Below are 16,021 nucleotides of genomic sequence, written 5' to 3' on the forward strand. Positions count from 1 at the left end.
ACTCGGCGTTAGCTGCTGCCTTAATTAATAGTTTAAATCATTGTGTGACTTTTCTGAATCTGAACTAACCTTTTAAAACATCAGTCACACAACGACATTAACCTGATCGAGGAAACAGCAGTCCAGCAACTCCGTTTTCAGCAAGACAAAATTACTGTTAGTATTTTTAGTGGAGTCTGGCTTTGAAGAGAGCATAGATAAGCTGCACCTTTGGTTCAGTTTCCTGTTGTAAAGGAATGTCTGTTGAATGTCTGTAATTTGTAAGCACTTTTTCCACGTCATTTCCTTGTTTGTTTTGTCAAACTTTCTTTCTTGTTTTCTTGTTTTGAATTTTCTCTTTATTGCTAATTTCTTGCAAATGTTTTGGTCATTTCTTCTTTCATTGCTCATTGCCTTCTTCCTGTGTTTTTGAAAACACATTTTTGAAAGAAATCAAGCCAATTTGTTCAGGTTTCAAAGGGTTAATAGTGCTTTTTATATACATTTATTGCTCCATGTGGGTGCAAATGTCTGCAAAAGCTTGTAAAATGAAATAAGCTAATCCTTCTAATTCATTTAAATCCCTTCTGACTGACACAGAGCAGTGTGAATATGTGTGTTTTCTATGAACTGATGTTGTCTCTCATGTTGATGTCCTTGGCCTGTTTGCTGTATAATTTGTTGACTGTACCTTTCGTGTGCTTTGTTGTTTTGTATGTATTGTAAAAAGGGCCTAAAAGACAGTTCATTCTCAATGGCCTTGAAAGCATCTTTGTAGCAACATATGGCGTGGAGTTCTTTTTCATAATCTCCATGAAAAAGTGAACTTCTTTTTTCTGTATTTCTAAATAATTAATGTTACACAGTTTGAGTGGAACAATGTGAAAATTTTATGGTGAGTTAAATTTCCTGCCAACACAAGTCTTTACATGCACTGTATAACAAAATTAACCATGATCATAGTAACAGTAATAATAATATTAATAGACAAAAGAAGTGGTCTTATGTGAGCAGAAATAAAAACTTACGATAATAAATACTGACAGTACATTTGTAGCTTCACAATTTTATGCAGCAGTGTTACACACAAACAAATCTTAAATATACACAACACAATATCCAGTTTGCAAATAAACAAATCTATAGTACACATGCTTCTATACTGAATACTTATTGTAAGTGCACAATTGGATGATTCTTGATTCAATATCACTTCTTAATATTGTCTCACTGGTACAAAACACCATGCCAGGTCACCTTAACACAAGAAGATTACTGTATATTCACCTACACCCGTGACTTGAAAACACTGTATATTTAGATTGTTACTTCAATATGTACATATGTATTTACATTCACCATTATGAGAGGTACAAATTCACACAATTACATTGAACTTTACTGACAACAGAAGACAGGCACAAAACAATGTGGTATAATGAGTCGTGAAGGGAATAGCTTGACATTTTGGGAAATACGCCGACGTGCTCTCTTGCCAAGAATCAGATGAAAAGACTGATACCACTGAGAGTGGTATCAGTCTTTTCATCTGTTTACTAGAAAGTGAATATTTCCAAAAACATTGTACTGCTCCCTTAAGTCTTTATCACAAACAAAACCTCCCATACACTATGAAGGCCTTTGATGTTCATCAACATTAGCGTGTGTTATTTAAAGGGAAAGTTCACCACCTTTTATGTAGATGTCCAGTCAGTGTTGATGCTAATGGAGTCCACTGGAGCAATAAATTCTTCGATGCGTGCTATATTGACCAAGAAAGACGAGTTCTCAGCAGCAAAATCTGTTGTTCTTCCTGCATCTATCGCCATCATTAGATGTGACAGGGGTATAGTTCAATCAGGAGACAGAAGAATGAAGTATAGATAATATTTAATACAGAATATGAGCGTAAGATTTAACAGAAGTCTTTTATTTGGCACTTGGACCCCAGAGGGAGATATATTGGGATCAAGGGACATCTGAGCGACAGCAGGATAAATCCCCCCATGGACTTAAGACACTGGTGGAGGTGCTGGCTGATGACTCTGAGGCTGATGACTGCTGAGGCATTTGAGGCTGATGAATCTGTAAAAACTAGGTGGTGATGACTACTACAGCGAGAAAGAATTACAGCAGAGGAAGAACCATATTTAAAATGAGGAGCAGTGAGATGATAGGCTGACAGAGAAGGTATGAACTGGTTGATTGTGCATCAAGTGAGTGAGCATGCATGCAAGGAGTGGAGGAAACTTAGAGCCTGAGCATGAAGAGTATTGTCTTCCTGACTAACTTTCACTAGAGCTTCATTTGGAGGCAGGGAAGAACTACAGGTTATTCTAGCTTTGATTTCTCCTCTGACTAGCCGGGAGCCGTGCTCTTGACGCCACTCAAATAAAGAACTTCCTTGTTCTCTGTGCTTGTATTGCAAACTAAGTATGTTTCCAACAGCAAAATTGGCTTTGGATGAGAATCTATTTTAAAGTGTTTTGGCTGACTGATATTCAGCTGTATTTATTTGAACCAGAGAATCTAGTTGAAAAAATGAGGCTGTGGCTGCAGGAGGATCTGGCTGCTGGAGCCCCATCTAGAACTTGAGCTGCAGAGAGCAAACACCAACTGGCGGTGCCTTTGTTCAAATTGCCCTCTGATGCCAACAGAAACTAAATCACTCCGCTACAATGAATTAAAGCGTGAATAGTTTTTGTTGGATGTTGTCGCCAACACCGACCCTGAGACAGTCCATGTGTGATTTGTCAATGATGCGATCTGACCAGCTGAGCTGCAGGTGACACCATCAGCCGGCCAGTTCACACCACTGCAACCTTTCTCTGCAACATTCTAAAGCAGTTTTGTCTCTGCATGAATCACTGGTCTGAACTGGGTTTAATACAGTCTTCAGGATCCTGAAGATAAGCTGGAAAAGAGAATTAAGCCTAGCAGGGCCGAGATGGCATCCAACCACTGACTATTGTTTCATTTTATGCTGTTTTGGCTAACAAAGTAATGGCAATGGGCATCAGAAGCTTGTTTGCAGTGGATCCTGGTACTGGGACTGTCTCCATGGCTCTGCAAACAGCAGAACTCAGCGTTCTCGGTATATAGTATAGCACACACTGAGGAATTCATTGCTTCAGTTGACAACATTTACCATCAACACTAACTGGACATCCACATAAAAGGCAACATTTCCCTTTAATTTCACATGGTGGTCTGTGGCAGTCTGACCCTATATCAGCTGCAGGTTGAGCTTATGTTTTTTTTTCTCCAGGCAAAGCCGGACCTTCCTCTGTTCCCTCTTGCATGAACATGCAAGTGACTTTCAAGTCCAACCTCATAAGCTGAAAAGCTTAACGATAGCATCGCTGTGACAGGACCAGTCATCCTTGTCACCTTGCTTTGCTTTACATAGCGGCTCTACTGACATGTCAGCTTAAACCTGACAAACCAACGGAGGATTCTGGAAGAGATTCTGACAATTTAGGATCTACTGAAGCAGCACCAAGTCAGCTTCTCTGTACAGGTCTGAGGAGTGTTTTAAGTGTAATGCAGTGCCTTTTATTTAGCTGTTGGCATTTAGCCACAGACTGCTACATAAACAAGCTTGTTTAAATATTCCTTTAAATCCCACATGTTGCAATAAACAGCAATAACATTACTGATATCGGAGCCACAATACGATCGCTATGGCACAACAACATGTTTTTCTGTGTGATGTTTAAGGACACCTCCCACATAAATGTAAACATTCAAGGACTGAATTGCTTTAAGGCATTTCCTCTCCAGAGCAGCCGGTGAAGATTCGACTGAAAGTGTCACTTCAAAACACTGAAACCAGCCACTCGTCAGTGATTGGCACAAAACTGCCACAGTGCCTCAAATAACAGAAAACAAACCTACAACAGGCTCAGAATCACACAAGAGGAGGGGCTGTGCTGATACAAGGGAAGGCAAAGGGCAATCAGTCTCTGGTGAGAGTGATAGTGCAGAGAAGGGCATTTATACTCCAAACCCATCATTGTGAATCAGCATCACACTGGTCACCCGGTCTGAAGCTGCATTCATTTGGCATTTATGGAAAAAACTTTTTTCTGTGTTCCTACACACAGTTTGGTTCTTTTTAGTCGCATAAAAATGCATTAAAATGTGTTTTTTTTTCTATCACCACTCACATTCAAACACTCCCCCATAATGCATTTCTGGTAGTTTTCTTTGCCCGTGGTGTCGCTGCACACTGTAACAATGTAAATAATGTGATTCCCTGTTGGAAAGCGTCAGCTCCTTTTCTTCAAACGGCTGTGTCTTCGCACCAGCCTTGTTCATTTGGCACTGCAGGAATCCACTAAGTGATTTTTAATCAGCGCGTAATTACATCTAGTGCGGGGCTGCTGGTGCCATTCACATTTAGATTCCCTCACCTAACCCCATTATTATGTGACATTTTGCCTTGCATCGTGTCTGAGCACACGGGGAGCCTAATAACAACTGACCAAACGATCCGTAATGGTAAAACTCACAAATTCACCTGTACATGTGCACTGAATCATGGAATACAAAAAAAAGTGAACAGTTCTCATTTAAATGTGCAAAAGCTGTGTCTGCAAAGCAACGCGCTTGTATCTTTGTCACTTCAACCAATTTTTTTCAAAAAGCATGGAGATTAAAAGCTGCTTAGAAGCCGTCACACTATTTTCTTATATCTTTTTGTCTGCTGTCTCAACACTTTCCTTCGTTCACATCACACTCAAGTAGCACTTCCTCCAAGAATGCATTTGCTAATGAGGGAGTGCGTATTTCTTTATTCTAGAGCTCACAGTCTGCCTAATGTTTGGCACCACAGTATTTTTTTTACAGCACGTATCGCTGTCTGTGTGCGTCATATGCTAGACAGGTCGTCGTGACAGGAAGCTGAAGCCCGCCGTGTTTTCGGGCTGCATCGCGTCAACATGGTGATCTGGGTGCTGAAGTTGTTGCTGCTGCTGCCGATTGATGGATGTTGGTATTTGGTGTCGGAGCCCATGTATCTCTGCAGGTGCCACCTCCGCCACTTCCTCTTGATCTCTCCTTGGACCTGCAATGGATTAAAACAATATCACTTCAATACAGACCACAATTTTACCATGTAGTGTTGTGTAATTGAAAATACACACTGCATGGGAGGTGAAATGGTGAGCGATCTACGATAATATTTAATCAGGATGTGCTGTTATGTCAAACCAATTGTAATTCTTTTTGTATGAGTTATTTTCTTTCAGTGAAGCAGAATGCCACCTTGTTGGGAGGCTTGGCACCTATGGTGAGGTCCCTGCACTTAATGCATGCGAGTAAAAGCACCAGGACACGAGTGTAGATTGCACAATTTTGCTGTTAGTATTTCTGTGTTGCACCTGAGGTGAATAGGTGGTGGCACCCCTGCACACCCCTCAGTGTAGTCTGCCTCTCCATGAGTGGCTTCTGCGTACTTCTCCTAGTTTTGTTTAGTTTAGTTTTGTGTTGGACAGAATATTCTATCTAACCGGTGGTTTTAGATTTTGGATCAAGACTCTTTTAAGCTAACTGTGATAGAAAAGTGGTTTAATTCCCCCTTACTGGTATTTGTGTTGATTTGACTACTAATGTTTTTTTCTCCCAGCAACTCCAGTCCCTGTTTATTTGCTCATTTTGGCTAAAGTAGATAAAACATTTGGTTTATTTTGACTTCACGTCTCTGTCCTTGTTTCAGTAACAAGTCTGTGTGCACTGTTTCTAATTTTCAACGCAATTTAAAATTCTTGAAAAAGTATTTCCTGGGGTGGGATTCCCCCAGGTGGCGTTGTCGGTCCTCCCTACTTTTTCCACTTATTGCCACCCTATGATTTTTGATTAAATTTGAGTTTGTCTTTGAACACAGGCACATTTCTAGGGTGGCAATCTAAATATATCACAAGGACCCATTTTCTGCCTAACATATAGCTGGAAGGCCCTCATCCCATGGGTCCCAGTGCGACTGCTCTACCTGCACTGTCTATATTTACGTCCCTGCTTAAAAGGTATATTATGCAGGAACTGTCAGATACTCTTTGTGAACATAGTGTCTCAAGGTCTTGTTCACAAGTGAGGTTAAAATGGAGCGCGTGATTGACAGGCGGATTGGTGCGGCATCAACAGTAATGAGGGCATTGTGCTGGTCCATTATGGTGAAGAAGGAGCTGAGCTGGAGGACAAAGCTCTTGATTCACCAGGCCGTCTATGCTTCGACCCTACACTATGGTTGTGAGATTGGATAGTGACTGAAAGAATGAGATCACAGATACAAGAGGCCGAAATGAGTTTCCTCTGTCAGGTGGCTGGGCTCAGCCTTAGAGATAGGGTAAGGAGCTCAGACATCCAGAGGAGCTCTAGTGGAGCCACTGCTTCTTCGCGTCAAAAGGGGTCATTTGAGGTGGTTTGGGCATCTGATCATGCCTCCTGAGAGCCTCCTGTTAGCGCTTTTCCAGACACCTCTAACTGTTAGGGGGCCCTCGGGTAGACCCAGAACACACTAGAAGGATCATACACCTCATCTGGCCTGGAAATGCCTCAGGATCCCCAGGGGGAGCTGGTGTTACTGGGGAGAAGGGCATTTGGAACGCCTCGCTCAGCCTGCTGCCCCCACAACCTCATCCCAAACAAGCTGAAGATAATGGATGGATGGATGTTTGTAACCAGTTGTGCAGCTTTGTCCACTTGGCGTTTTGCCTTGCTATATTTGCTTTTTTTGGCGCTGTGTCTGCGATTTTTCATGGTTTCCTCTTGGATGCCTGCTGCGTACAGTCTGGTACCTGGATGCTACCTTTTTATAAAGTTCCCACCTCACCTGTGCGTTGCACCCAGGAACATCCCGAACATAGCAAAATATGAAGACGATAAGAAAATACAGGCAGATGGCAGAGTGAGAGGGATTTCTTTTGTGTGAGTCTGTACATTGTAAGGAAGGAAACATCCTGCACAGTACACTTTTAATAAATAAATAATAATTATTTCTCTGACTTTCTGTCTCTTGCAGAATACTTGCCATTGTTATTTTTGTGCCATTGTTTTATTGTAGTTTACATGTACGTGAATATAATGCAATTTCTGCCATATGTCGATATTACATGTCCTGTGTTTTTGTCGATACCAGTAATATGACAAACAATGAGAAATGATTCCAGGCCTGTAAAGCATTCCTGTGGCTCGAGTAATTTTAAAACCCTACACGCTAGGTTTAACACTTCACAAAGGATACCTGAACATTGCACTGGATTAAAATTCCGGCAGCATCGTGTCAAACCTTGCCATCCAGCCCATCACTGTGATTTAATCTGGCCCAGCACTGGGAACATAACTAACACAGAGAGCCTCTGCAGACATCACCGAGTACTAGCTCCCTGCCAAAAAGGCTGTGCTTTTTACAGCCTTCCCACCCTGCAGGCAGAGTGCAGAAAATATGCTGCGGGGAGGTCCAAGGGAGGCGTTGAGCGCTTGGTGACTCATCCTCACAGCTCCATCCACCTTTCAGGACTGTGTGTGAATGTAAGTGGTGCACCGAGGGAGTCAGAAAAACTACAGATAAGCTACATTTTCTGAGAATTACTGTAGACTGTCTCTACATGGAAATCTTTTAAAAGTGTGTTTATACAAAAAGTGTTTACATCACTGCGAGGGGGGGGGAGCACCTACCTCTCCGTTGAGGAAGCAGTAAAGAACTGCGACCACAAAGCCCTAAATGGAAAGAAAAACATAGATAAGATAATGGCGTGTGTCATGGGAAACTTTCCAGTTGCATCTGTTTATCTTGTCTTTACAACTATTTGCACACTGAAGCAAAACATGTGACATTCATGAGACATATAAATGGAAAAACAATGCAAAGTGTGTGACGGTTAGTTTACAGTCATAATGAGAAGAATGATGGGAGGAATGTGCTGGAAAGGTTTCCTTGGTTTCCAGGCAGCCTGTAATGCAGCTGTGCTGTCTGGCTGCATTCTCCATCATTCCTCATTATGTGATGAACTGAAATAACACTTGGGGTTTAAAATGGTAACACTGCCACTGAATCAGCCAGCAAAACCCCTGGAGACCTGCCATCATTTCCTGCAAGGCTTCCTTCAATAGAAACACTCACAGGTCGGAGCTGACAGGACGCCAAATCGCTACTTTAAGCACTGAGGAAAGTTTAATTTAAAAATGCAAGAAAAATGTGTCTCGGTGTTGAATGACCTTCATGCAAGTCATCAAATACAAATTCCTCAAAGTAAAATTGTTCCCAAAAAGTTGACGTTTTACCTGAAACGACCCCAGAATCAGGTCAAAAACCAGCCGCAGCTCAGTCTTCACTTGCTCTGGGATGAATGCAAACACGATAAAATTGATTCCAAACAGAGGAATCAAAAGCAGTGTTGATTTCGCCAGCCTCCTGAAACGACAGAGAGAGAGAGAGAAAAAAGGGAAATTTCTCCCTCCGGTGAAACCAGTTTTGAATCTGTCTCTATATGTGCCAATAATGAAATGCAACTCAAGAGTACTTTTCATTTTACATTTCAGCTTTGAGGACCGGAGATGGGGGGAAAAACACCATTAAAAAGAATCAGTGGGAAAATAGCTCATGCATTATGACCGGCTTATGAGACTCCCTCCATCACAGGAGAAAACACTATATCAAGCACTATATCTCTGTGCAAAGCAGCTGTCAGAGAAAGGCTACTGTGATGAGTATCGCATAAGGCAGGCATTGAATTTCTTTTCTGATGTTGAAAAAGGATTGGTCATCCCTGCATTGCTTTGAGCATTGGAAGTTAAAAGGAGCCACGGACAATAAATGGAATTCACAGCAGACTGGACCAACAGGACATATATGTGTATCTTAATATCAGCTTCCTGTGTTGATTTGAGATACTCTTTTACTTTTGTGAATGCAGCTAACTTTCACAGAATGTGGACCCAGGACAGAAATTGTTGAAGTGGTGTAGACTTTCCCCAACGTGTGGAGACAACCCATTCTCATCCAAACTCGTCAAATAACCCAACTTTGTCAGTAGACGTAAACGTCAAAATATGATGCCATAGGTACCCTCCTGCATCTGTTTTGGATGTTCAAGAACAGTGGCTCAAATGACGCTTGTAAATGCTTTGCCTCTTTTGAAAATACACTTCTATTTTCAGAGGAAATGTACATGTTCCATGTATACAGCCTGTTCAAAATGAACTTACAATGTACGTCAAACACTTTTTTTAGGTTTAGGCAACAAAAGATCATGGTTAGGTTTAGAAAAAAACATCATGGTTTGGCGTAAAGTAAGTAAAGTAAGTAGTGTTGTCGGAGTGTCTCGCTCTACAGTAGTTGCCGACAGCACTAGAAATATCTGCCAGTTGGTTTGTATCATATTGCCGCAAAGAGTATCTCTGTGTTGGTGTCTGATGCTGCCATCCATTGACAAAGCGGCTGAATTTAAGAAGTTTGGTTGTTGCCAGCGGCATCAAAAATAGCTGCTGCCTGGTGTGTATCGAACCAGCACGAAAGGTGCCTCTCTGCGTCGGCATCTCACGCAGAGATCACAGAACAAGCAGTGGTAATTGATGAGTTGGGAGTGAGAACGGGCTGATAGGGATCGATAATGTTTCACCCTATCTGACTTAGTCAATAATACAAATTTAAAGCATGGAAAAAACTATGGAATTATACTTACGAGTACTGATTGGATTCATTTCTTCCAATATCTGGGCAGTTGATCTTCTGGCGAAGTATTCGTATGATGCAGATGAATAGAATAAAGTTCATCTGTGGAGGACAGTATAGCAGTATTTTATAATCTAAATGGGATTTAGTGCCGGTGGTACAGGAAATATCAATCAGAAACATAAAATCTTTCCAAAATGAAATTCCTACATGGATAAAAAGCCCATTTTAAGGTCACTTCCACATGTTTTCAGTGTCTAATCTAAAGGATATGAAGCAATGTTTGAGAAATGCCTCTCATAACAGAAGCTTGATGCCGACTTTAATCTCACTCTGACTGGATTGTGGCGCTGCCCTGTGGGGAAAAGAGCATTTCTAAATTGTTAATTTGTGTTGGACCTCTGAACTGGCAAGACATCACAGTCAGAGCTGCTGTGGAGAGAAGAGACAGAGGCATCTGACAGCCAGGCTGCTGATCCTGATCCTAATGTGAAAGAACACAATTAAACCTGCTGTGTCTGCTGCCAAGCAAAGACCCACAAAGCAAGGCATTAGCAGACATCAGTAGAAGAGCGTTATCTCAGAAAATGTTTTCTGCATCCCATAATGTCCTCTTAAAACTCTGGTATTTGGTATAGTCTTTATGTAACTCCCCAAAACGGAACTAGTAAGTAAATTCATAGGTAGGTTCCTAGAAAGGACATTTGGTATTAACTATGAGGTGAATGGAGACAATGTTAGAAACAGCACAGTCAATTAATTCTAATTATTTTCCAGTGTAAGACACTTTTAGTGGGCTGGTTCTCAGAACTTTTATATTTTATTCTTTGCTGTACCCTGACTTTTTCTTGCGCACCACCATCTGCGGCTATCATCACTGCTGATGATGAGAAGACTGGATCTTTAATGTAGCCTCAAGGGCCTAACACAAATGTGTCTGGGCCTTATTGATTGATATCAATCACCCTCCACTACCAAACCTACTTGTAAAACTGATCAGACCCTGGCTAATTAAAAAATTTTTTTTAAAAAAGCTGAAGCTATATAGAAAGGAAAGTGTTCTGTAATAAAGGAATAATGAGGAAACATTTCCTTTGAATGAAATGGAGCAGTTCTTTCAAAGAAATTATTTGAGGAATCAAAAGCTAAATACACACTTATAGCAGCTAATTAAACTCAATGCTGTTCTCTATTGTCAATATAATTACTGCCAAATTAAATAGTTCTTTCAAGAAATAACAGACCTGGGGAAAAAAGCATTCAATGAAGCAGTGCAAAAATACTGGGCAGAGACGCAGTTCGTTTACTGTAAGTACTTTTCCTTCTCACCACTTAACATACTCTACTGCAGCTTCTTGAGTGCTACTTGTTGAAATAATCTTAACCCTCCTTTTGGCATCTCTTCGAAAGTGTATCTCACTCACGGTGACATACCCATACAAACACACAAACACAAACATGCTGCCAATGCAGATTGCCGTCTCTTTTTCTTGTGAGATAAGTGGTTCAATCTGCAGTTTAAAGCTCAGGGAAGTTCAACCTTTTCGCTTTCATATCAGGGCACTAAATATGAAGCGACAGCCAGTTAGTATAGCTTTGCACAAAGACTTATAGGGGTCAAATAGGGCCAAGCAGCCAACTTGGTTATATTCTACAATAAAAAAAATCCACCCACTGGCACTTCTTAATATACCTCTAACCAGAATTACTGCCCCACGGTTGTATCCCCCTGTGCACCAGTCAAGTTTCTCTTACAGTTAACATCCATTAGTGCCACCAGTTCTATATCTGACCAAACACCCCGCCTTCTGTTCCTGAGATATGACATTAAGTAATGGCCAGAAAAATGTTTTATGCAGAAAATTATGATGTCACAGTGAAGTTGATCTTCAACCTTTTGGATAGAAAATGACATCACTTCATCATTTTATCCTATTAGACATTTGTGTGAAAAATTGCCATAATTAGATTATGAATTCTTGAGTTATGGCCAAAAACATATTTTGTGAGATCACACTGACCTTGACCTTTGACCTACAACCACCAAATTCCAATCACTTTATTCCTCAGTCAAAGTGAATGTTTGAGCCAAATTTGAGGACATTCCCTTCAGGTGTTGTTAAGATATCGCATTCAGGAAAATGAGACAGATTCAAGGTCTAAGGGGATGTATGTGCCAAATTTGAAGAAATTCCCTCAAAGCGTTCTTGAGATATCGTGTTCATGCAAATGGAATGGATGGACAACCTGAAAACAAAATGTCTCCAGCTACAGCTAGCCCCGGCGCAGAGGCATAAAATATATACATATATATATATATCATAATAAATAGTGAGCTTTAAAAGGTGCTGGTAGTCAGATTGTTTTTACCTTTGGACAGAACTAGGCTAGCTGTTTTACCCTGTTTCCAGTCTTTGTGCTAAGCTACGCTAACAAGATACTGGGTGTAGCTTCACATTTACTGCACAAAAATGAGAGGTATTGATCTCCTCATAACTTGTGGCATTAGAGCAGTATGGATATTTCCAAAAAATGCTTAACTATTGCTTGGGGAGCTTGGCAGAAGGCAGCTTAGCTTAGCATTGAGACTAGAAGCAGGCAGAGACAGCTAGCTTGTTTTTCTACAAAGTTGTACCAACCAATATTATCTTGAAAGCTCACCAAGTAACACAGTAGGCTATATGTTGCTTGGTTAATTCGTACACAAACAGAAGAGTTACATGCTATTTTTCTTGGCTAACAGCAGCTGAGCTGTTTTCCCCTTCTGCTGGGCATGCTAAGCTAGGCTAACACAGCTCCGTATTTAACGCACAGATATGAGAGGCACAGGTATTGATCTTCTGATATATATCAGAAGATCAATACCACTCTCATATCTGTGCATTGGATGAGCAAATAAGCTTATTTGGAAAAATGTCACACTAATCCTTCAACATCTGAGGAACATCTAAATGTCAGACTATTTTTCAAGGTTAATTCAAGTGCATCTACAAACACTGCTAAACTTATGTCCACAGATGTTGATGCTGATGTTGAAAATGGAAACTGAAGGAAAAACAGCAATGAAGGTGCTGAAAAATGAGGTAAATGATGACAGGCAAGTCAAACTAATCGATGCTGACTATCCTGCCAACTTTCCAAAGTGAAATGAAAACTTTGAGGTCGTAGGCTACCTCTCAGTTGTGTTGACGTACAGCAGGAATACCAAGGAGATGAGTTCAAAGGAAATCAGATAAATTACACTGCAGATAAGCCTGAGGTGGGCTGATAATAACTGACAAATATGTTCCTTCTGTCAGTGGCAATTAGTTTTACTTAAGAAATGTCTGGGTTAAGAGTGTGAACAGCTCTAGATGCATACATGTTAAAAGAGTAATCTGTAAACTTACCAGGATTGACGCCAAAATAGGGGTTTTAATGATCCACCAGAAGACATCAGTGTTCTCGATTATATCCCAGCACCTGGTGAAGAATGAAACAATATTCACATACAAGATGAAATAAAAGCAAAATCAGACCTAGATTTACACTCTTGAGTTTCCTGGTGTTTTTCTTACCCCACATCGTTATAGTAGGCTTTAGTAATGCTCCACGCTGTGATGAAAATTGTTGGACCTCCTAGGGACATAAAAAATACATAAAAGTGTGCACCTAAAGTTATTATTGCATCCCAGCAGCACGGGTCACAACCTGTAGCTTGTCTTCAGCTGAGGTCTCACTCCAAACGGAGCAGAGACGTATCAAAGTAATAAAGGAAGGTGATCTCACCCCAGCCGATCAGAATGTAAGCCCAGAAATACTTCCTCTCGGAGAAGAAAGAGACAGCCAACAATGCATGAAGATAAAGGCCTTCCACCAGCAGCCAGAAGAAACTGGCCATTATGCAGTACTGGAAGAACACAATCACGACTTTGCAGCCAACCTGGCAATGGGCACAAGACACAAAAGCATGAATCTCACAACGATGTCCTTTGTGGAAACACTTATACTGAATACAGACGGTAAAGACATTACAGTGCAGAATGATGGCAAAATTACATGTAGAAAACAGAAGAATGCATATATTAATTTTCTCTCTTTCGCTCAGGCTGCCTGTATTTAACCTCTGAAATAAGATGATACATTTTTGCACACACAGATCCATTCGTTTCTATTAGTTTCTATCAAACAAGAACAAATTAACCATGAGAGCAAACTGAAGGCAGCACAAGCTGGCTGACGTGCCTGTGAGCAGTCATTTTACATGTTAATCAGACAAATCCACTTCAGAGCTGTCAGTGAATTAGAAGTGATTGCAGGCTAATAGTGAGGTGGTAATAAAGAGGTTATTCTGCATCACAGACCATAGGTGTCATTTAGGTATGGCGAGGTATGGCAGCTGCCATACCTTGGAATCACGAGAAAAAAAAAGAGAGAGGTTCTGTAGTCATCTTACTTTTGAGTGTCCTTCATATTTGTTGCAAGTGATCAGATATGATATGTTAGATAGTCCGAGGCGCACTGGCTGGTTGTTTTCATTGTATTGCGCTTAAATAGGTCAATAATATGCTCATCAGTGAATACGAGTGTTAGTGAATCAAAATTGTTCGCCACTTCGCTCCTCCACGAGTTATGAGTTATGTGAGTTATCTGTGTGTTGTAAAATCATTTTGCTCTGCTGCTGTAGACAGCCTGTCTAAATGATGTCTTGAAGCCTGTCTGATTGTATGTGGGTTTCTTTTCTTCATGTCGGCATGTTAAGCTTGTATTTTCGGTCTCTGGAGACACTCCAATAAATTCGCCTATACAGTATTGTACCAAATTGGCCTTTGTTTTACTGTGTTTCATACACCGGACCCCTTGGTTATCTTCTAGAAATGAGCTTGTAATTAATTTATTTTCTTTATTTTCTATGAAGTTAAACACATGACTAATGATAATTAAACATCCGCTCGCTGTCCGTGGTGCTGAAATATGCACCGAAATAGGTCTGATGTTTTCACTGCTCTCACCAAGTCGTGCATTACATGCAAACATGAGGTATTATGAATGTGAGAAACAGCTTCATGTCCTTTGAAACAGTTTTCAATAGCATAGTATGTACTTCTGACAGGTCAAAGACCAAAGTGAAGGTTTATATAAGTTCATATTTTTGAAACTCCATCATCAGTAGCTCTATGACGTCATGTCATATTGCCATACCTTAGCTTTTGCTGAAACGACGCCCCTGATCACAAAGGTAATCATTTTAGTCTAATATCAGCAGCTTTATTCCCTTAAAATATGTCTAATGACAGGAGTATCTCCCGGGGGCCATTAAAATGAAGGAGCATGATGTCAGAAAGGACATTGATTTGAACATGTGAAATGTGCTTCAAGCACACTTTGCTTTCTTGAAGTGTGTGACATGTTGAGCTTGAAAGTCATTCAAGAATTAATCTGTACCAGAGTCCTGCATCGGGTCAGGTACTCAAGAGTTCCAAGCAGGTGACCCACAAAAAAGGTGATTCGCTGCTGGTATTTTGTAAGGATTGAATATGAAATATTCATTCAGTCATTTGGGAGTCTATCCCAGCTGACATAGGGCGAGAAGCCGGGTACACCCTGAACAGGTCACCAGACTATCACAGGGCTGACACACAGAGACAGACAGCCATTCACACTCACATTCACACCTACGGACAATTTAGAGTCACCAATTAACCTGCATGTCTTTGGACTGTTGGAGGAAGCCGGAGTACCCATAGAAAACCCATGCTGACATGGGGAGAACATGCAAACTCTGCACAGAAGGGCTCCTCCACCCCAAGGCTCGCACCAGAAACCCTCTTGCTGCGAGGCTACAGTCCGATGTGAAATATATTAAAATAAAATGACAATATCAATAATTTAATTTAATGTTTTAACATGTTTTTCTCCCGACTACTAACTTTGTGTCACCTCTCTTTGTTTTTGCGCTAGCTGCCTAACCAAATTATTTAAACAGTGCATGGTTAAAAGGTGATTTGTGGTGACAGGTCGAGTTGTAAAACTATTGGGCGGGTGACAAGGTGGATGCGATATCCCACGTCACAGTTCTGGTTCGGAAGTGGATCTTGAAAATCAGACCCATGTAGAACTCTGATCTGTACCACTTATTAATAAGGCAACATTTATAAAGAATATATGAACCTATAGTGGCCATATTATTGGTCAATAAGTCCATTGATAAGAGCAACTTTTGGGCCCCTTGGTTTGTCCTCCTGCAGGCAGTGTGACACTTGATTTGTAATTTCACAGTAGCCAGAACTAAAAGTCACTTTTTACAGTAAGAACTTAACATTTACAACTGCGACTTTGATTAAAATATTGACCAGACAGCCAGAGACATTTGCCCTGATGCTGTGCTTA

General features: G+C 40.8%; 1 protein-coding gene across 1 annotated transcript in view; it reads right to left on the reverse strand.

Annotated features, from left to right (window-relative positions):
• Positions 1–841: 841 nt before the first annotated feature.
• The window catches only part of vipr1b (vasoactive intestinal peptide receptor 1b), a 60,033-nt gene continuing 44,853 nt past the window's right edge, over positions 842–16,021 (reverse strand). The window contains exons 7-13 of the mRNA XM_049564774.1: positions 13,421–13,574; positions 13,210–13,270; positions 13,042–13,114; positions 9,663–9,754; positions 8,263–8,392; positions 7,657–7,698; positions 842–5,047 (exon numbers count right to left, since the gene is read on the reverse strand). Coding sequence (XP_049420731.1) covers positions 4,853–5,047; positions 7,657–7,698; positions 8,263–8,392; positions 9,663–9,754; positions 13,042–13,114; positions 13,210–13,270; positions 13,421–13,574 — 747 coding nt within the window. The 3' untranslated portion in view covers positions 842–4,852. The remainder of the gene's footprint in view (positions 5,048–7,656; positions 7,699–8,262; positions 8,393–9,662; positions 9,755–13,041; positions 13,115–13,209; positions 13,271–13,420; positions 13,575–16,021) is intronic.

The sequence above is a fragment of the Epinephelus fuscoguttatus genome, linkage group LG21, assembly GCF_011397635.1.
Source record: "Epinephelus fuscoguttatus linkage group LG21, E.fuscoguttatus.final_Chr_v1".
In the NCBI taxonomy this organism is placed as follows: domain Eukaryota; kingdom Metazoa; phylum Chordata; class Actinopteri; order Perciformes; family Serranidae; genus Epinephelus; species Epinephelus fuscoguttatus.